This window comes from Coturnix japonica, chromosome 1 (genome assembly GCF_054131305.1).
Source record: "Coturnix japonica strain WE chromosome 1, WE-NBRP24, whole genome shotgun sequence".
In the NCBI taxonomy this organism is placed as follows: domain Eukaryota; kingdom Metazoa; phylum Chordata; class Aves; order Galliformes; family Phasianidae; genus Coturnix; species Coturnix japonica.
This window is the reverse complement of record NC_140663.1, coordinates 151049573-151072023: the sequence shown is the minus strand read 5'-3', so window position 1 is coordinate 151072023 and position 22451 is coordinate 151049573. Positions and strand designations below refer to the sequence as shown.

Genomic DNA, 22451 nt, shown 5'->3' with positions numbered 1-22451 from the left:
TCTCTGCTTGATGTGTAAATGTAACTCCCTTGTTTCTTAGTGTATAAATAGGTGTATGTACTCAAACTCACTTCAGTGCTCACACACTTTAGCACAGCTGCTTCAGCTGCTTTAGCAGTGTATAAATCTACCAGCACATGCATGTGTAGCTTTACCCCAATCAGCTCCAGCCCTATCAGAAAGCAAAGCACTCCAATGGTTACTGATGCAAAGGTATTTTTACAACACAAGCACTTCAGCTGATTGATGCAACTCCACTGCAAAGGGTCTGGCCATAGGCACTCACACAGGCAGTGAGCAGCACACAGCTATCACACAGCTTTCCTTGCCCCCCCCCCCTCGTGTTCCAGCATTACCAACTTCAGAGCAGAAGATGAGCAATGGGTGAGACAGGACATAGCTCTGCTCATGTTCCTCCTGTTCATTTTCCTGCACAAAACTCTGTTGACCTGTGAAGACTCAGAAGTCAAGAAGCACAAAAACCACAGACAGACCCCGCCAACACATCACAAAACCTTTATTAGTGTTTATCAGTGACACAGATTACAGGAACCAAAGGCAATTAAATAACATTTAACTTTAAACCGACCACAGATTCAAGAGATACAAGTCACATTTGGCAAGGCAAACGTCTCTGCACACTGCGTTGCTTGGGTTACTATTACACTATGAAAGAGGAATTTCCCTTACAAGATTCTACATATTCAGGATATTATTAATAATTATTGTGTCTTTCAGACAGTTCCTTTGGCAAGAATTCCCATTTTTTTTTTCCTTAAGCTTTTATTATATAAAAATATAACCAATTTTCATTATGTACAAACATTACATTACACACTGTACAGGTTAAAAACACTACAAAAATGGCAGGCCATGGGCAAACCAAACGCAAAAGGAAACCATGTAAAAAACAAAGGAAAAAAAAAATAATATTTAAATACTGCACATTTCATAAAAATTACATGAACTACAAACAATTTTTGTTGTTGCTGTTGTTTGCAAATACCAAACAGTACCAACGGGAAATCTTTCCCAACACCTTCATGTTTTAAGGCACATCTTTGCATATTTACACTTACAACACTGGGTCTGGTCAATAACTTAAAGGCTCCCGTGAACGACCGAGTCGTGCAGGTGGGGCCAAAAGGGTTATGATTTCTCAGTGGCATCAGTCTGGGGGCTCAGGAATCTGGTTGAGGGGGCTGGGTAGAGGGGCACCCCAATCTCCTGGAGGTCAGGGAGCCGTGCGGGACGCGGAGGGGACAGCAGCGTGATTGTCCGGTCAAAATCCCTGTGCAACACCTTCTCATAAACGCTCTGCAGCCCCACCGTCTTTGGCAGCTGGGCCTGGTAAAAATTGTCCCTGCGGAGGGGGTCCCGGGGCAAGGATGTACTTTTGCAGAAGGTGGAGAGAGGCGCCGGAGGGTGGGGAGAAGGGTGTGGGTTGGCTCGGCCACAGGAAGGGCTCCAGCAGCGGTCTGAGTGGCCCAGGATCTTGCACTCGGCTGTACAAGCCCACAGACCTAGAGAGGGAAGGATGAACCTGTTGTTGCTGCAGGAACAGCCGCACCACTCACAGCCCACAGATATCAATCACGAGAGGACAGCACACGGACAGCAGCACTAGGAAGCGATGCGCTGTGGCTTGCTCAGGGAAATAGGGTTACATATTTAGCTCACAGGAGCAAATGAAAGGGGAAGGTTTTTGAGGAGGGAAGGGGGGTGCAGTGGGGGGGGATAAAACACACCCACAGTTCTAAAGTAATGCATTCAGTGCTCAGTGTGGGCAGAAGCCAGCACTTAGCAGCCTGCTGGGAGGAAACTCATGCAGCTCTGGGGGCAAGTATCAGGTTTCCCTGCTCTGTGTGCGATGCATCCCTCCACGCAGCACCCTGTCCATCTATCCAGATGCACAGGAGGGACGCACCGCACTGGGAGCGGGATGGAGCCCTTACCGTTCTGCATATGTGTGATGAGGTCCTTCTTCAGGGCATCCCCGCTGATGTCTGAGTCGCTGTCATTGAAATCGCTGTCGCCTTTGCCGCTGTCCTTGCCGCTGAACTTCTCTGCCTCCCGGCCCGAGATGGTATTGAAGGAGTGCCCCTTCCAAATGGCCACGGGGGGGGCGGGCTCTTTGCCGAAGCTCGGAGCGGCGGTGAAACCCTGCTGGGTTGGGGGAAGTAGTAAAGGGTCAATTAGCATCAGAACTGCATCCCTGAGATATACACCCTGCGATCCTCCCCTTCCACCCTCTGCTTTCTGGGATGCACAGGACCTTACCTCCCCGCCGGCTCCTCTGAGCCGCTTCTGACCCTCGTAGAGGCAGGCACTGTCGCTGCTGCTCTCCGCGGTGGAGATCTCCTCAGCTGCTGGAGAAGGGTCGGGGCCACTGAAAGAGGTTTTGCTGGGGAAGGTTCGTACCTCAAACACATTTCCCCTCTGGCTGCTGTCCTCCTGCCGACCCTTCTCCAAGTGGGAGATGTCTATCTGCTCCTTCAGGGGACTGTTGTTTTTGATCTCGTTCCCTTTCTTGCGCCTGTTGCAGGTGGTGGCGATGGTGATGATGGCCACCAGGAGGAGGGTGCAGCTGCCCGCCAGGACGATGATCACAATCAGAGGGATGTCCCACTGCAAGGCCTTCCCTTGCCAGGAGCTGGGCTTGGCTACCTCCTGAATGCTGGAAGGAGCAGTGGCGGTCACCAGGAAGCTGACGGTGGCAGTTGTGGCCAGGGGGGGCCTCCCGTTGTCTGTCACAGTGAGGATGACCTTGAACAGCTGCCCCAGTTCTTCAGAAAGGTCACCCCTAAGCACGATGTCTCCAGTGCTTGGGTTGATGGCAAAAAGGTCCTGCTGGGGTTCTTCCAGGAAGGCAAAGGTAAGCTCAGCGTTGGCCCCGTCATCTGCATCGCGAGCTTTGATCTGGGCCACCAAGGCATCACGGGAGGTCTTGCTGGAGACATTGATTTCCACCGACCCATTGGTGAGCACTGGCTGGATGATGATTGGAGGGTTGTCATTCTGGTCCACCATCCTCACCTTGACAAGCGTGCTGCTGGAGAGCTGTGGGGAGCCTCCATCAGTGGCCTGGATCCTCAGGTCAAGCTGCTTGAGGATCTCATAGTTGAATGTTCTGAGGGCATAGATGGCCCCAGTGGCAGGGTCAACAGAGACATAGGTAGAGATCGGGGCCCCCATCACTTGGGTCTCCAGTAGCCGGTAGGTGACCTTCCCATTGTGGCCAAGATCAGGGTCACGGGCCACCACAGTGGTGATGTAGGCACCTGGCGGGTTGTTCTCCGGCACAGACACCTCATAAAGGGGCTTGGCAAAGAGCGGCGCGTTGTCGTTCTCATCGCTCACCCGCACCGTGTACTGGCGGACGGTCTTGAAGGGTGGGGAGCCCAGGTCCTCGGCCACCACGGTGAGATTGTACTCAGGGATGCGCTCACGATCCAGCGCCGCCGTGGTGACAATCATGTAGCTGTCCTCGTAGGCCCGTTGCAGGGCAAAGTGGTCATGGCCACGCAGACTGCAGCGCACCTGTCCATTGGTGCCAGAGTCACGGTCGGAAGCGCTGACAAGGGCCACGAAGCTCTCAGTGGCAGCTGCCTCACTGACGTAGGCCACACCGGCGGCACTGCCAGCACCACGCAGGGCACTGATACTGATGCGTGGCGCGTTGTCGTTGACGTCAGTAAGGCGCACCACGACGGTGCATGTGGCAGCCCTGGGACTGGCACCACGATCCTGGGCACGCACATCCAGTTCATAGGTGCGGGTACGCTCATAGTCCACAGCTGCCTCCAGCGTCAGGCGGCCAGAACGTGGGTCTAGGCGGAAGAGCCGCCGTGCCTCAGGGGGCACCTGACTGCCAAAGGCATAGACGACCTCTCCGTTGGGGCCCTCATCGGGGTCCTCAGCATCCAGGTCAAGCAGCAGGGAGCCAGGCGGTGCATCTTCGGGCAGCTCCACTGTCACAGAGCTCCGGGCAAAAGTGGGGCTGTTGTCATTAGCATCGAGAACACGGACGTGCACAGTGGCTGTGCCTGAGCGTGCAGGGCTGCCTCCATCCTTGGCCACCAGCTCTAGAGTGTAGGAAGGCTGGCGCTCGCGGTCCAGCTCCTGCAGCAGCACTAGATCTGCACAGCGCGCCCCATCCGCCCGCGTCTGTGCCTCCACACCAAAGTGGCTGTTGAGGGAGACCTGGAAGCTCTGGATGGAGTTGGACCCCACGTCCTCATCCACGGCCACCTCCAGCGGGAGGCGAGTGCCAGGAGCAGCGCTCTCCGACACCTCCAGCGCCATCTGGGCACGGGGGAAGTGAGGAGCGTTGTCGTTGATGTCGCGCACCTCCAGCTCCACGTGCACCAGGCGGTAGCGCTCCCTCCAGCAGCTCACCACGTCGAAGGCCAGCACGCACTGCGGTGCCTGCCCGCACAGCCGCTCGCGGTCCAGCCCCGCCTCGCCGATGCTCAGCTGCCCGTCCTCCTCCCTCACCCTCACCAGCGAGCTGTTGCTGAACTGCCGCATCAGTCGGAAGCTCATCTCCCCCGGAGCCTTCACCGGCATCTCGTCGGCCAAAGTGCCGATCACGGTTCCCGGAGCTCCTTCCTCGTCGGTGCGGTAGCGCACCGTCTTGCAGCGGGACAGTGCCAGCAGGCAGCCGGCGGCCAGCAGCCTCAGGGGGCTCATTGCACCTGCACGGGACTGAGAAAGGAGGGGATGGGGGGGAACGCGGTGCGGGATCAGCACAAACTCCGCACACCGTCCACCGCCGTCTGTATCCGTCCGTACCTCGGCGCCGCCTTTAATAGACGGCGTATGAAAATGAGGAGGCGGCGGAGCCAATGGGAAGCGGGCGGATCCCGACAATCCCCTCCGCCGGGGCGGCTCGGGCAGCCGGCGGGAGCGGGGAGTGCGGGGCGGCCGCCTTTGTTCCCTTTAACTCCTCGGGCCGGGGGGGGCTTCTTGCTTTTTTATAGCTTTCTTTTTTTTCTCCTTCTTCTTTCTCTTTTTTTTTTCAAACGCATCTTTTTCTTTCTTTCCCCCCCTTTTTCCCCTTCCTTTTCCCCTTTTTTCCTTTCGGGTTTGGCAACCCCTTTGGGGTTCGTGCATGGGGTGCTGCGCTCGTACCCCCACAGCTGCATATGGGTCGGTCGTGCCCGGCTGATCCGGGGGGGAGGGGGGATAAGGGGGGTCCGGCATCCCTTCATCCCCGCACCCGCAGCGCCGTGTTCCTCGCGTGAGAGCCTGTGATCAGCGCCGTAAGTCGCCTTTCAGGAGCTGTCCCCGCATGCGTTAGTATGCATGTCACCACCCGGCTTTCTTAAGCCTGGGGCACTAGCAGGCGAAAGGAAAAGGGAAAAAAAATAAAGAAAAAAAAAAGAAAAATAAAGGGGAGAGAAGAAGAAGGGAGAAAAAAAAAAAGAAGTTCCAAATAGGATTTAGCATAAGCTTGAGGAGATTTGGAAAGGTTTCAAAGATCAGGCTGTATCAAAGGCTTATGAAGCCCTCGTTAGCTGTAGAAATATAATAGCATGGCAGGCTATCCCATTTGAGGAACCAATGTCTGTATTATTTCACTGTGACAGGCTAAAGGGAGAGAAAGTTGAACAGTTTCCACAGAGGAGTTGGACTAAGTTGAATATAATGAGCAAACGCCACATGTATCCATTATGTCCCTCTATTCATTCCCAATCACTGCCATAACTCTTTGACTAAACGATGATGAGCGCTGAATTACACACAATGCCCGGCTCATATTAAAATACATTTAAAACCGATCCCTCCTGGTGCCCTGTTACGCCTATTCACGGGATTTTCTTTTTGTCCTAATAGGGCCCCTCTGGGAAGCAACACCAGTCTCGTTCCAGAAGAACAAAATAACAGCGTGAGGCTGAAACCTGGCACGGACCGGGGAAACGCGGCCATCTGCCCCGCACCGCACGGAGCCCCGCGGCCGCGGAGCGGGCGGAGGGCGCAGCGCTCCAGTGCTGCCCTCCTCCTCCTTCTCCCCTCCCTCCCTCGCTCCTTTCCCCTCTCCATCCTTTCTTAGGGAACAGCGATTGAAAGAAGCAAAGCAGAGAGCACGAATGGATGCCTTCCCCGCTCTGCGTTGCCGGGGACAGGAGGGGGGCTCGGGCAACCTGGGGCACCCACGGATCCTCTCGTGTTTTTGCACGGGGTGTTACGTGGGGCGCTGCGCGTATTTTTGCGCGTGTTTTTTTGCGCGGGGCGGCACGCGAGCGCAGCGGGCGCGGGCGGCTGCGGCTTGCCCGCAGCGGCGGCTTATGGAAATAGGATTTAAATAGCGCATCAGCGCTCGCTGCGGGAATAGGAGGGAGCGGGGCGCAGGGGGGGGGGGTTGACGCGCAGTGCCGCCGACAAAAGCTCCCCTAGCTCCTGGTCTCTAAAGGCTCCGCGCAGCGCAGCGCTTCTGCCCTTAGGAGCTCCGCAGGCGGCTGTCGGGGCGGACGGGGAGCAGCGCTGGACCGGACCGGGTTGTGTCGTGCCGGGTCGGGGGCTGCGCGCATGGGAACGGGACCGCCGGGCTGTAGCGGGCAGCGGGCAGCGGGGCGGCCCCTCGCGTGTAACAGGATTATCGTGGCCATTTCAAGTTCCATGCAGCATGTAATTTATTTTTAATTAGGATTAGGATCGAGAAGGGAAGGAGACCAGACCGTGTCCCCCTCCACTCCCGCCCCCACATGCCCTGTCCCCGTGAAGGCACGGCTGTGGCTGTTCCAAGATTCCTAAAAAAATCAATCAATACAACGGACCCGCGATCGCCTCCCACACACTTTGCAGGAGAAAAGGGTGCAAAGAAATGTATTTTCAGTGTGCACTCATATATATTCTGCTTGGAAAGATCCCCCCTCCAACCCCCCCCTCCCCCCCACCTCCCCACCCTGTTCCCACCTCACTCATCTCAGGCACTTCTGATCAGAACCCTTTTTAAAGAGGGTCCCAGTGGGGTCCTGCTCCTCTTCGCCTTTCTTTTCCTTCTTTTTTAAGGCCAAATGCACTTTCTGTCTGCCCGGGCTATGCTTTTTTCCACAGCCATGATTCTGAGTTAAAAAATAAATACATGTATCAGTCGCTCCGCTGGAGCAAAGCCCTCTCCCCAATAGTTTGGATAAAGTCCATTACAGAGGCATTCTGAAAGCCTGCTGAAGAATCTTGTTTTACAGCTCAAAAAATAAACATACGGATCAGCTGCGTTAAAAGCTACTTCTTTGAAATATTGTGGTTAAACAGCCCAGATTGGTTGATTGCTCCATGCGGGGACATATGTTCTTGCAAACTGTGCGTATTGTTACTAATGGGGATTCTCACACCGCAGCTTTCCCTTTGAATCTGAGGCACTGGAGATTTCTCTGGAGCTGTTGCAAGGTTGTTTTAATAATTCACCAGCTCCCATGCACTTAAGTGTTTTTATGAAGGAGTTTGTGAAGGAGGGGGCACTTTGTGCTGTCCGGAGCTCTTGTGTCCACCCCATGCTCCTTTCCATACAACCTAATACAGAAAGCAGAACTCTGAGAGACAGGTGCCAGTGAATGGGTAAAAGCAAAGAGCTCCTCCATCCCTGTAATGTGCTGCTCCCAGGGACTGAAAATCTCAGCAGCAACCATGGTGGCCAGTAGCAAAACAGGATCTCCTCTTATTTTGGATGAGAAGTAATGGCCTCAAGTTGCACCATGGGAGATTCAGGCTGGATATTAGGGAAAATTTCTTCTAGAGAAAGCAGTGAGGCTTTGGAATAGGCTGCCCAGGGAGGTGGTGGAATCCCTGTCACTGGAGGTGTTCGAGAACTGTGTAGATGTGGCACCTGGGGACATGGTCAGTGGATGTGGTGAGGATGGGCTAATGGTTTGACTGGGTGGTCTTTGTGGCCTTTTCCAACCTTAATGATTCTATGGTTCCACTAACTCCTCCACATGAAGATGAGCACCAAGGGCTCTGACCTTTCCCACTATTATCTGTGGCACAGTGTGTCTGTATGTGTCCCAGGTTGGTAGTGTCTCCATGCAACTTTGTGTGCAGGTGGCTGTCGTGCCTGCACTTTCCCTTTCCCTGAAGATCTCTGGGGGCACCAAGTTGTGGGTGGCTATTGAAAATCTGTCTCTGTGTAGCCCTGATCTCCCTTAACCCATACTGCATTATGATGACTGCATGCTGCCAGGGCTGTGGGGTGGGATGCCCTGGTTGCATCTCTGGGATGCTGCAGCTTCACTGGGGCTCTGCTGAGCCTAGTAGGCTATTGGGGCATGGTCCCCATCTGGTTCTGCCACCAGTGGGCCTGGTTGACCTCTCTCCAGCCCTGCAGCATGAACACAACATGTCCCCCATGGCTCATCCTTAAGCCTGCAGAGCTGATGGCACCAGACCCCTCCTGGGAGCCCATCTCCCTTCTTAGTCCTCATCTCTTTCTTCTTGAGCATCCCGCCTGGGCTGCCTTTGAGTGATCTACAAAAACAAAGGAACTTCTGCTTCCCAGCCTAAACAATTCCCCCCTGTTTAATCACTTCTGCAGCAACCCAGAAGTGTGGGTTAACCTGTCAAGCTCCACAAACCCATGCTGACCAAAACTCTGGAAAACAAAAGAGTGGAACGAAGCGGCAAAGGGTTTTTGCTGCTCTACGACTGTTTGTGTAGGAGGGTATTGTCTCCAGCCATGTAGGCTATAGAGGAGGGAGCTGCCATCCTCCCGCAAGCTGCAGTTGGGTAGTGAGGTTATAAATCATTTGTTTGTTACATTTGCTTCAAATGCTTCCCTGCCTGCATCTCCCCTCTGTGAAACGTGAGCTATAAAAGGAGAGCTTGTTCTGTGGGATAAAGGAATCGCGTGCCCGTACACCCCACCCGGCACGCCGTACTGATCCCACAGGGAATTTATTTTTTAATTGGATTAATTTCTAGCCTCTCCTGGAGTAGCAGCTGGGGCCTTTGATTCGAGAGGTTAAAACAAAGGGGAGAGAAACAAAAGACCAGTTCTCGCATTCCCCTCACAGCGTGGGCCTCCTCCATACAGCCACCCGGAGGTATCCCTGGGGCAGTGCATTCCTCAGGGCCTTCAGCCGCTGCAGGGCCATTTTTGGGGACGTGGACCTGTTGGAGTGCATCCAGAGGAGGGCCACAAAAAGGATCCAAGGGATGGAACACCTCTCCTATGATGACAGGCGGAGAGCTGGGGCTGTTCAGCCTGGAGAAGGCTATGGGAGGCCTGAGAGTGGCCTTTCAGTATCTAAATCTATCCCCCTCAGGTGCTGTGTCTGTCACTTCTGTGCACCTGGCTGGGATGGATACCTTCCACACCGCTTTGAAGGTGTCTGTACTGGCACATTTGGCTTTCCTCCAACCTCGCTCTATTTCTTCCTGGGTCTCATTCATACTCTTCTCCTTGAAGGACTGTTTGGGATTTTAGACTCTTACAGATGATGAATGGATGGAAGAAATCTACCTTTTAGTTCCCATGAAGATGTACAGCCCTCTGTGTATGCTTATGTGTGGCTGCAGGGATGGGCTCTGCTAACTTTTCAAGGCAGCTCACTTGCCATTAGGCTGATGTCCTTCCCCTGCCCATGGCCAGGAAGTTTCATACCACTCCAATCAGTCACTGCCGTGTCGCTCCATGGGCCTGCCTCCTTCCTACCATGTTTTAAGTCACAAATGTCCAACATTTTGGCTTGCCTGGGCCACACTGGATGAAGAATTGTCTAGGGCCATATCTATGAAGGTTGCTCTGAAAGTAATGCCTCCTGTTTATTTCTATGGAAATGACAAGAGACAAAAGATAATAACAACACTATTCAATAGAGAAAATCTTCAGCCACAAAACACTCTTTTCAACGTAGTCATCACCGTCAGCTATGCATTTTCATCAGCGATGAAGAAGAGCATGCATGCTGTGCTTGAAACAATCTGCACCAGCAGAGATGACCCACTGTCACTGTCACCACTACTGAAACGCACCACCCACCACCTCACTGTGCTCACATCCACTGTTTGTCCTCCATAAACGTTCAGCAAGCATCAATGAATGCCAGTGGGAGTAATTTTTTTCTGCGTGGAGAAATTCAGTGACTGAGAAGCAAGGGATACTTCTCTCTGCTAAGGTAGGCCCGATAAAAGTCTGGTTAAGAGAGGCACGATTGGATTTTTGGTCGCAATTCTTCACATTCCATTTGAGAATTTGCAAGTGATGTATTTATGTCAACTAAAAACGGAGTCACAAATAACCCAAAACACTGATGATGTTTTTCGGCAAACTTGAAAGCTGTTCTCAACTTCCTTTATCACAACAGAAAGCCCGTCTGTGTGTTTTTCTCTGTTCATAGGACTGTGTTTAGCCAACGTATCAAAACCCATAAACTTAGTTGCCATCACCTGAGTTAGCATTGCATTGTGTTCTCTGTGTTGGTAGTGCATGGTTGTTTGGATGGTGCTGAGTGATGGTTGCACTCTCTGAAGAGTCCATCCCCTTCTTTCTTACAGCCCCCTTTAGATACTGAGAGGCCGCTCTCAGATCTCATGGAGCCTTCTCCAGGCTGAACAGCCTCAGCTCTCTCAGCCTGTCCTTGTAGGAGAGGTGTTCCATCCCTTGGATCATTTCTGGATGCACTCCAACAGCTCCATGTCTCTCCTGTACTGAGGACACCACATCTATGAGGCCTAACCAGCACGGAGCAGAGGGGCAGGACCACACTTCTTTTGATGCAGTCCAGAATATGGCTGGCTTTCATATACATGCCAATATGTTGTTGTTGTGTCAATAGGAATATCCTCCCGATTTCCCTGCTGCTTCTATGTCCCCAGACCTGCTGTGCTGCTGATACATGTGGTGAGGAGGCACCATGCAGCGATCCTCCATGGAGAGTTGGAGGTGGAGGAGTTGCATTAATGTGGTGCCACGCTTAAGCTAATTAGCCCCATGCCACAGTGGGTTAATGAGCTTGGGCACGATGCCACAGCTTTTGATTTCCAGGCTGGTTTGTGCAGCTTTGCCCATTTGTGCTCCGGCCTTCTGCTTGTTTCTGAGGGGTTTACAACGAGGGGGCAAAATACAGTGGGGAGGCAGGGGCTCAGCCTCTCACTGGAAACCAGACAGTCCCTTCCTTCATCTCGCCTCTCATCTCCCCCCTCTCCCTGTCCGTCCTCCTTCTCAATTGGCTTGCAAAGTCAGAGCCCCCAGCTGTGAAAGACTAAGGCTTTCCTTCTCCCAGCCTCCCAAGCAGCAGCAGGCTGTGAGCAAGAGCGTGCCGCGCGTCACTTTCTCTTCAACAGGCTGCAAGCACAGCGGGATGAGCCTGGGCACTTGGCCGCCTGCCAGAGCAAACTCTATTCATGGTGAGCATCCCTGCCCTGCTGGCTGCTTTTGGGGGCTGAGCATCCTGCATCTCTGAGCATCCTGTGTGTCTGAGCCCCAAGCAGCAGGCGGGACACAGGCCATCAAACATGGTTTGCCTTGTGTGGGGCGATGGGCTCCGTCTGCCCACTCCTGGCTGAGGGATGTGGGTGAGATGTAATCCTCCTCCATCTGGAGGTGCTGGCAGGAGCCCCCAGGTTTATCATGGGAGGTCTGTGTGCTGTGCTTCCTGCAGCCCAGGGCAGCACAGCTGCCCCACAAGCTGCCCTTCCCCAGGCTTTTGAGTGAAAAAGTTGAACTCTGGGATTGTAGTTGGCTGGAGATCTGCTGAGCCCAAGGTTTTATTTCAGCATGATGAGGAGCCTGCCTGCATGAAGATGGGAGAGCAGTGATGAATTTGATCTATCTGCACAGCCTCTACCTTTAATGCAGTAGATTTCCCATTGGGATCAGTTTTATTTAGCAGTATCTTGCTGTCCAAAATGCAGCAAGATCCAGGGAAGAGCAAAGTGGGGAAATGACAGTAAAGAATCATAGAAATATAAAATCATTAATGTAGGAAAAGACCACTAAGATCTTCTCCCTCAGACTCAGTTCTGGTGAGCCTTAACCTTAAGTACTGTGTTCAGTTTTGGGCCCCACACTACAAAAAAGACACTGAGGCCCTGGAGCTTGTCCAGGGGAGAGCAATGAAACTTGGGGGGTGGGGGGATCTGGAGCACAAGTCTTATGGGGAGCAACTGAGGGAACTGGGATTGTTCAGTCTGGAGATGAGGAGGCTCAGGGAAGATGTTATTACTCTCCTTGAAAGGAGGCTGTGGTGAAGTGGGCGTTGGCCTATTCTCCTGGGTAACTAGCGACAGGATGAGAGGGAATGGCCTTAAGTTGTGTCAGGAGAGTTTTAGTTTGGATATCAGGAAAAATTATTTCTCACAAAGACTAGTGAGGCACTGGAGCAGGCTGCCCAGGGGGGTGGTGGACTCATTCAAGAAGCGTGTAGCTGTGCTACTAAGGGACGCTGTTTATTGAGGAAATATTGGTAGTAGGAGGACAGTTGGACTGGATGATCTCAGAGGTCTTTTCCAATTGTAGTGATTCTATGATTCTACTCTATGACCTAGTCCAACCATAAACTCATTCCCACCATGCCTACTGACCATGTTCCTCACTGCCACATCCACACAGTCATTGAACACTTCCAGGGATGATGATTCCATCACCTGCCTGGGCAGCCTGCTCCAATGCATCACCACTTTTTCTGAGAAGGAATTTTCCAACCTGAACCTCCTATCCTCTAGCTCTGCTTAGTTTTCTTCTGTAGCTATAGCCAGCAGTGATATGGCCCTTTTTGCAACATGGTATGAATTACCTGTTTGTCTTGCTAAGTTTAACTGTCTGGCACAATCTCTTATTTCATTTGCTTGAAAAAGAGATGCCCAACGTTGTGTGCCACTCAGTATCACTGCTTTTTGCCTCTGGATCCAAATGAAACCTGCACAAATTTTATGTGTGATCCCCAGGAGAAAATCACGTAGCCCAAACACCCACAGAATTCTGTTTTGAAATATTATCTAAATTGTCATTGCTTTTTAAATGCAGTAATAAATGTGGAGAATGATCTCCCCTGAAAAAGCTTGAGGCTTAGAGAATAGGTGCTAAAGAAACACATCAAATTAGACCAAAAGTAAAAAAAAGAGGCATAAAATTCACATTATCCCCCCCAAAAATAAAGGCTGATGGCTCAAGCGACTTTTCTGTTTGCAGCTGTATTGAACATCAAATTCACATTTCTGCCTAAAAAGATTTACATCCCTGCAGCAAGCAGATCTGAGAGCTTTGTTTTGTGGCAGAAAAGAGCGGTGGTGCTGTGTGAGAGGTAGAAAATGATGTGAGCAGGCATGGTTTGTGAACGAAGGGTCACAGATGGGTGAAGTTCCTTACAAGTCGAGACCGACAAATAAGCATTTGGAGAAGCTGCTGGAGTATTCTGAGCACTTGTAACTGGAGAGATTTGAGATTGTCAAGGCAGCCTGATGTGTGTGTGTGTGTGTGTGTTATATATTATAATGAATATGATAATTATAGGAGATAATTTATACTATATGTGTATTATATATGAGTGCCTCCTCAGTAGGCTAAAACAATGGCATGAGAGTCTAAAGAAATGTGAAATCTAATTACTGTAGCTGTGTAAGTGAAGTAATGAGGAGCTTGAGAGTGTGACTGATAAGCAATTAGATACTAGACTAATGAGCAAGCTGTCTGCAGTCCATCAAAAAAAGTAAGGGAGGCTTGTGCAAGACATGCTTGGCATTGCAAAGAGGAAGACACACCGTATCCAAACACAGCTTTCCAAGATGCTAGCACAATGTGAACACATAATACTCACTAATTACTGGAGACTGTGTGCTAAGCTCGGGGATAAAGTCATGAACCAGTTAAAAAATGCATGGCAGGCCCACTGAGGAAAAGAAGAGCAAAAGGTAAGAAGCATAAAGCACTGACTGCAAGTATGGATAGGAGAGGTGTAGATGGGTTTTAAGGTGATAGATCAGTGGCTCCTCACTGTGCGGTTTGCTATCTTGTGTTTTCCCATCCCAAAAGAGGTGAGAAATCGATGTTAGGATAGATAGTATGATGGCAATATGAGCCTGGTCCCAGTAGTGCTGGCTGGGAATGGGCAGCAGTATTGGTCTGGGAAAGGCACTGCAGGCTCTGCATGTACTATGGGGAGTCCTGTAATAACCATACATTGCACAGAAAACCCTGTCTCCCACAGATTATACTTCATGAAGTATTAACTGTTTAAGCTGAAATTCTCTGTGCTGGCTGTCTGCTTTATGCTGCTGGTTCTTTTTGAGAGAAACAGTTCACTTATTTCCAGAAAGGGGGCCAGGATATATTTATTGTAGGTTTTTAAAATAGTGGTTTTGCCAGTGGGATAAATATGTGGCCTCTCCTCTCCTCTCCTCTCCTCTCCTCTCCTCTCCTCTCCTCTCCTCTCCTCTCCTCTCCTCTCCTCTCCTCTCCTCTCCTCTCCTCTCCTCTCCTCTCCTCTCCTCTCCTCTCCTCTCCTCTCCTCTCCTCTCCTCTCCTCTCCTCTCCTCTCCTCTCCTCTCCTCTCCTCTCCTCTCCTCTCCTCTCCTCTCCTCTCCTCTCCTCTCCTCTCCTCTTTCTCTCTCACAGAGCTTTCATGGTTTGGTTTGAGGACTTGAAATTTTGCAGGAAGATTCTCTGTAGTACAAAATAACCAAGTACTGATTTTGTCCCTGTGCCTCCTCATTCGAGGCATGGCCAGTGTGATGGAAACAAGGCCTGCCACACATATACAACTTTCAGAGTGCTGGTGGTGAAGTTCTGCTTTTCCAGCATATTGTTCTTTCAAATCAAGGGAGATGTGCATTGTTCATCACTGAGTCATCAATGTCAGACCTTCCAAAGTGAGGAGAAAGCTGTGCAAAATTAGTGGACATTAATCTAGCAACCTGCATCTCTTTGTGCCTCAGCTCGCTGGCTGTAATGTGAGGTTAATGATACACCCTCATTCCACAGGTTCATTATCAGAAATAAGATAATTAACATCTGCGAATGGCGCTAATTTATTTAAGAGTGGAGAAGGCCAAAGAGGAGGCCATGAGAAAATTATTATTTCCATCCCAAGCAAGACTTGAGTGGAACAAGGAAACAGAGCAAACACTGAAGGAAACGAGGGCCTGTGGAGCATAGCAGGAGTCCAGCATAGAAATAACACTTCATTGTGGAAACAAGAATCATATCACAGCATGACTGGGGCTACAAAGACTGCCTTAGGCCCAATATTTCCTAGTTTAAGTGCTTGACTTTGCTGTTGCAATATCGTACTTCCAACAAAGTTCTCCCGGGTGCCATAGCCATTGAAATATTTACGTCTGTAGAGGGAAGAGTCTCTCCTGCATGCTCTGTAATCACACGTTGCCTGTGGTGTGATGGGGGTTTAGTTCAGTGGTTGCTCATTAAGCAATAAACTTGGGCTGCCCAGATGGTGACTTCTTTGTTCCTTGTCCTCCAAGTACACAGCAACCTTCTTAGTTTCCTTCTCCTCACAGCTTCAAACTTCTCCACTGTTACCCTGGTGAGGAAGAAACCACTCCACTAGATTCTCTTCTATTGCTGCCTCAGCAGTATGGTGTTTGAGGAGAAACAGTGCTGAAGCATTCAGTATTACAGGGGGACTGCAGCTTTTGGAGGAGGAAAGCAGGCATCTAAAGTGGTCGAAGCATGAAGAGCCAGGGAAGCTTAAGGCAAAGCTGTGTAGAACTCATTTTTGGCAAATAAAAATTACACTCAGGCACAATTTGGCTAAAGTGTGTCTCGTGCGTTTGGAGGTCTAGGATATATTGCTGTGCCACAGCTTTTCTGTATGTTCTTGGGCCAGACATTTCTTTGTTGAATCTCCAATTGAAATAGGCATAAAAGGACAATGGGAAAGATGTGGTGGGAATGCTGTGGACAGAGGCATTGGGACCAGCAACTGGATTGGAGGAGGCTGGTAACTATGGTTTGGGAGTACTTGGGGAATTGGAGCTCTGAGATGGTTTAAGAGAGGTTGGGTATGGGTATGGGAAGCTCACGGGCTTGGAAAGATTGAGGGAAATGAATTATTCTTTCTGGGGGCCAGAAATTATATCTGTAGCTTCTGTAGGATGAGAGATTTTGGGAAGGCCATCAATAGGATCCAGGCTAGTGCTCCATGTTTTGGGGCATTCTTGAGCTGGGAACTGCTCCCAGAAGGCTCCTGCATGCTGTTTTACTGTCATAAACATGTTAACCATAGGTATGCAGGGAGCTTGATCCATTGTTCATCTGTGCTCTCATGTTTGCTACATGACCTTCACAAAACAGTTATCACTAAGTGGGGAGCAGACACATCTGGATGCTCCATGCCTCAAGTGAGTCACCAGGCAGTCCTATTAATATAACTAATTCTTGCTTTCTCTCCCTGCTTCCCTTTTCATGTCTCATCCCACTCTCTTTCCACTTTAAGTAGAACTGTGCATGTGTCTTTCACTCATGTCTTTCTAGTCGTGGAATCATAGAATCAATAAGGTTGGAAAAGAACATTAAGATCATCTAGTCCAACCATCAGTCTAAGAGACTGGGGTCCAACAGTCTCTACACTGTGTGTCTAGCCTTGGTCGTAGAGAATAACCCTTGCAAGTGGACAAGTACTGCAGTGCAGGGCACTTAGTGGAGGACGCAGTTACACTGCACACAGTATTATTTAGGGGCATGGTGTCATGACAGAGAACAGTTGTAGGATGGCTTTCAAAACCAGGTAGAGCTGCATGTAGGTGTGCTCAGATGGTATATAGCGGGCTGGCTGCCATTCTGTGTCAAACTAAAATTCCCAACGTAGCGATGCTGGTAATGTAAGCTGTCCTCCTCATCTGTCCATTTTAATTTACTATATTTCACCTGAAAGCCCTCTTTAATCATAAGCAGATAGGAGATTACTTATTACACAGTGCCATAGGTATGCACAGTGCTTTACAAACATGTGAAGAGACAGACTGCTGCCCTGAAGAACTTGCAATTGGATTCTGACAAATACAATAAGAAAGAAAAAAGTATGGGTGTTGAAGCTCAGAGCAGACAAATAAACGCCTGTATACAGATGCATCAGTCACAGTACATGGAAATATTCTCTCTTCTGACTCAAGTGTTCAACTGTGTCACATCTACTGCTGAAGCTGACAAACTGGTTATACCTTAGGTAGAAAATGCTTGTGTTTTAATGCTTGTGATGTCAGGAATCATTGAACCAATTTAAATTAAAAGAACAACTGGAAGGACAAACTTATATTCTAGGATGACCTGCAGCATCCAAATTGGAAACAATGACCAAACTAGGAGAAGTAAAGTCAGAATTTGTTTGGTGTTCAGATAATTTATGCCCACGATGTAATGCTGATATAATTTATGCTGCACTGACTGCTTTGTTTCCTATGAAATTAGACTGTTCAACAGTGTGATGTTTTCAGTCTTTCTATTTATCCATCAGTGAAGAAGCCCAGCCCTTGTGTTACAAATCAGTTAGGCAACATCCTGACAAAGTTTGCAGCAAAGCGAATGGTCCTTAAAGAAGATACTTAGATTTATAAACTATGACAGCAGAAATAAAACTCGTTGGCTACCTTTTATGGTAGGCCATTAACAAAAGTCCTTATTTAACAAATCTGAGGTAATAGTGATGAAATGGGTTTCTCAGATTCAAGGTGAATCAAAGGAAAATTGTGTCCTGGAGGATAGGGATGCTTGGTTTGCGCCACCATAGCGTGGCCACATGACATTCCCAGTGCCAGCCAGGGGCTGTTGGTGCAGCTGCCTGCACACTCTGCCAAGCAGCCAGATGATGCTGGAAGAAAATCCTTCCCAGCTCTGGATCAGGCTGCTCTTGGCTTGTTTGCTGGCTGCAGGAGTCGGAGCTCATCTCTGGGCAGATAAACAGAGAGACTAATAAAGAAGGCGAGGAGCTGCCGATCCTCTGAGAAAGTTGGAGGTGAGCTGTTAAGATGAGGAGTGCTGCAATCCCTGTGAAAAATCACCTGGTGGGTGATGCTTCATCCAGGATTAAAGTACGCATATAAATCATGGAAGAAAACTCTGCAGTCCCTCTCCCCAAACGATTAAATCCTGTGCATAATTACACGTGTTCAAAAAACAACCCAACCAAACAACAACAACAAAAATATACAACCAACCAACCCTACCTCTTTCAGACACTGAGTTTTTTTGTTGTAATTCCCATAATTGGCAAGCAGATGTACATGAGGGAAAGAAAGGGGAGAAGGCTTTGATTTATTTTCTTTCCAAGCTGAAAACGTGCAAGCCCTGTGTGGGTTAGGTCCTTTAGATATTTAAAGTGATTGAAACAACTTCAAAGGAGACATTGTGTTCTATCAGGTTGAGTATATTTTAATATTAGCAAGGCTTTTTTATTTTATTTATTTATTTATTTTTTCATTAAGAAAAGAGATCCATTCTCTGGAGGAAAGAAAACATTCTGAGATATTTTATTCAGGATGATTTCTTGTTGTTTTTAAAGAGACAACGCAGCATTTCAAGCTTGCTGAAGGAGGTAAATGTCCTCATTTCTGCTTACCAGTGTTGATTGCTGCCTGTGACTAGTTTGCTATTTGGTGGCTACTTAAATAGAAATTCTCTGTGAACAGACTGGTATTTTTCTGGGAAAAGTGTTTGGACACAATGGTTTTTATTCACCTGTTGAAAGTACCAACATATTGTGAACAAGCAGGACACAGAAAACCCTCATTTCAGCAGTTTCAGCCCTTCAGACACAAGGGACATTGCTTGAATGTGGCCTAGAACTAGGATGGGTTACAAGATAGAGAAGATGACCATTTTAGCTACCTCTTCTGCCCTGCCTGGTGGACTATGTGCATTTCTTACAAGATATGTACTATAAAATATAGTTGAGTGCTGGGAGAAAGGGAAGGATAAGTTTTCATGGCAGAAGGTTGAGAAATGTCCAGAGGAAGGTCTCTGTAGCAACTTGGAGCAGCAGCATGGTTAGCCAGAAGTTGTGGGACATGTGAGGACAATGAAAGGCAGAGGTGGGGCAGGCAAAGTGATGTAGTGGTTCAGGGCAGAGGTGATGCAAGATGTGGACACCATGACTTCATGGCCTGTGGTCTCATGGGAGTTCATTCAGAGGGGCCATAGGGCTGCCACTCTTGGACCATGCATGCCTTTGACCTGGTGACTAAACCAATGTGAGATGGGCTGCAGTTGAGAAGTGGCTGGAAAGAGAACGTGGCACCCAGGAGGAGTGTGAGGAAAAAACAAGTAAAGGGCCACTGGTGCAATGTGTTTTTGCTCATTCTTGGGAGTGGGGGACAAGGAAAATGCTAGGTATTGGCAAGAGCCCAGCACAGGTGGCAAACACCTTCACCAAGCCCTGAGGATCACCAGCAGGGTGAGAGGCACCACAGACCAGATCCCTGAGCAGATTTTCTGTGGGGAATTCAGGCTGTGCTGCAGATTGTTTGGCCTGTTTTGGATGAAGGATGGAAGATAGGGGGGCATGCCTCTGTCTCCATCACCTCCTTTCATCAGCCCTGGCTTTGACAGTGAAGCCTCTGTGTGAGGTTCATGGCCAGCTGGTTTAACATCTGGACGAGGAGTCTGTAGGGAAGCATCTGCCTCTGCTCTCTTTCCTCTCTTTTTATTGTAATCCAGATAATGAAAGCAACGAGAAGCTGATCTCTCCCTTGTGAACCCTGAGGAGATCCAGCCGATGGCTTGTGAATATTCTAGCTATGTTAGATTAACCTCCTGGTCTGTATGCCTTTTGGGGGCTGCAGACCAGAAATGAAGCTGCAGGCAGCAAGTCTGTCTGATATTTGAGTAGGGCGATCTTTCCCCTTGTAGCACATTAACCTACTCACCATTTTCACCTGGCTCAGACTCCTGCAGCTGGGATGCACTGGACCAGAAGAGAGCCTGGAGAAGTGCTCCTCACAGCATCATCCCCTCCATCCGAAGCAATCTTTATGTCCTCAGTATGCGAAGTTGGGCTTGGGGAGCATGGGGCAGAGTGCTGCACTGCAGACCTTTCTCTGACCTGTCCATGGCAGTTAGAAGGATGGGTTGTATGAGAAGGATAGAGAGCAGGCTTTGCATCTGTGAAGGTGTTCCCAAGCCCAGCTGTCCAGGGGACAGGGGATTGTGGAAGGGGTGACTGATGTCCAAGTGGGTGTCCTCACTTGGTCTACAGGAGGGTGAGCTGGCTCAGGGCATTCCCCTGCTGGGATCAACACAGCCCTGTCTTGTTAGATCCTGTCACTATTAACACTAGTCAAACTTGTTTTTTATGTACAGTCTACTATGTCTGTCCTCAGTTACCCAGCCTCTCCTGTAGCTGAAATAAGGTCACATCCCTGGTGCCTATTAATTAGACTGAAAATTCCCAGAGTATTTGATACCTTCTTGTCCTTCACACTGTTGACAAGGGGATTGCATCTATTTTGTATTTTTGTTTTTACTGCTAGTGTGATTTTAGATGACAGTTCTGAATGAAGTCTTGATGAGGCAGAGTAAAGAAGGAAAAAATAGCAGTCTCCTGGCTTCTGCAATGTTCATGTGCATCTTATGATCTCTGCATGAATAATGTGTTCGTGTTAATGGTGCACAGCAATGGGTAGAGTACATATGCTCATTAAAACAGATGCTTGACATATTTCCTTAAATAGATATTTTGCTATTCAGCTCAGTGTTGTCTCTCCGTGTGCTCTGCGTGCCCAGTTGGCAATCCCTCTAATAAAGAACTTGCTGAGGATGCCACAGCTTGGCCCAGAATGATGACCAAGGATTTTAGCTTTCCTTACAAAACAAAATGAAATGGAAGGACCCCAGAAGTGTACTACCTCTAGCTTAGTGAAGTCTTCTTGAGACTGAAGACAATCTAAAGCCATAGTTTTCATTCAAAGGGATCTGGACAGCTTCATTTGCAAAGTGGATTAGTGTAGCAACAGAAAGCTAACATTTTAAGTGAAAAAAACTGGCTATTTTTTGATGCTTACCTCTTAGCAGAGACAGGCAGATGGAGCCAAATTTACCCCATTCTTTCCTGGATACCTGGTGGTCCCTCAGTAAAGTGCCTGGACAGTTCTGGTGGTACAGACTCTGAGTTTGTTGCACAAAAATTGATGTTTTGGTCTGATCTGGAGGAGATCTGATATATAAAATGTGAAAATTATTTTAAAATTCAGATAAATAACAGAGGGCATGCTCTCCTTATTCATCCTCATGTTTAATTAAAAAAAATATTCTTCATTTTTTTTAATGAATGTGATGCTGTTACACAATTTCCAACACTGCAGTGCATTTAAACCAGAGGCAAGATATAAAGAAGTTCTCAAATTCAGGAGCTTCAGGGCAAATCTTTCTCATGTTCACCCGGAGCTCTCAAACACTGCTAAGGACTTGGTTTTCTGCACCGAGATGGGCTTTTCCAAGTGTTAAATTTTTAATAGGATGGAACAAGATTCATGATCTCAGAAGACACAGCTACCAGTTGATGGGTTGATGAGATAGGGAGAAATGCTGTGCAGGAAACAAAAGGCCCTATTCCTGAGTCCAGGGAGAAAAGACAGAAAAGGGAACAAAAAAGAAGAGGGTACGCAGATGTGTGAACTTCTATAACATTCTCCTCAGGCTGTTATTTAGAAAGATGCTCTCAGTTTCCACCTTTCCATGGATCATTAACTTTGGAAAGCCCTAGTCCAACCATTGACCCATCCTCACAATACCTTCTATACCATGTCACTCAGTGTGGCATCCACATGGTTCTTGAACACCTCCAGGGATGGTGACTCCACCATCTCCATGGACAGCCTTTGCCAGTGCTGCCTCACCAGATCACTTTTAAAACTAAAAGGCCTTGGGGAGCATTTTGTGAAGATTTGAAATGTGTCACCTTTAAGTGTGCTTCTGCGAATGCTTCTTGGAGAGGGCTGCACAGGAAACCTCGCTTCTGGTATATTTTGATTCTGGATCTTAACCGTGTATAACACTGAGGTCCTGACCTGGAATAGGACTAGACTTGCCAGGAAGCAGAACTCTATTTTTTTAAAAATATATTCTAATATATAATATAATATAATATAATATAATATAATATAATATAATATAATATAATATAATATAATATAATATAATATAATATAATACAATACAATACAATATAATATATAAAGTCCCATTTTATGTACTTAAAACCCAAAGAAAATGACACTGATGGACTGCCCTGGTCTTTACTTAAACACCTCCAGTATAAGCAGAAAGACTTGTAGAACAGAACCCTCTTACAGCATGTGAGGCATAACACCGAGCTTCAAAAGCTAAAGCTATCTGCACCAGATTTTATCAGTCCTTGTTCCCTGTATTTCTCTTTGAATAGGAATCTTGTTTTTTAAATGAAAACAACCCAAGTGAATAACGTTGTGGACACCTGAGGCCAACACCTAGAAGTCTCCATTGTCCACTGTCCCACCGACCTAGCACAAGCTTCAAGGACATGAAGAGA

The 22451-nt window shown here is 48.6% G+C and overlaps 1 protein-coding gene and 1 long non-coding RNA gene across 2 annotated transcripts; one reads left to right on the top strand and one right to left on the bottom strand.

Moving 5' to 3' along the window:
- Positions 1-501: 501 nt before the first annotated feature.
- On the bottom strand, positions 502-4782 carry PCDH8 (protocadherin 8). The gene is made up of 3 exons (XM_015851697.3): positions 2281-4782; positions 1956-2166; positions 502-1523 (listed from the first exon to the last, which is right to left on the bottom strand). Exons 1-3 carry the CDS (start codon positions 4690-4692, stop codon positions 1150-1152), a joined length of 2997 nt encoding a protein of 998 aa, XP_015707183.1. The 5' UTR covers positions 4693-4782; the 3' UTR covers positions 502-1149.
- A 121-nt stretch (positions 4783-4903) lies between these two features.
- LOC146762784 (uncharacterized) lies at positions 4904-7230 on the top strand. The gene is made up of 2 exons (XR_014948600.1): positions 4904-5264; positions 5839-7230. It is a non-coding gene; the product is annotated as an uncharacterized LOC146762784 (long non-coding RNA).
- Positions 7231-22451: the final 15221 nt, after the last annotated feature.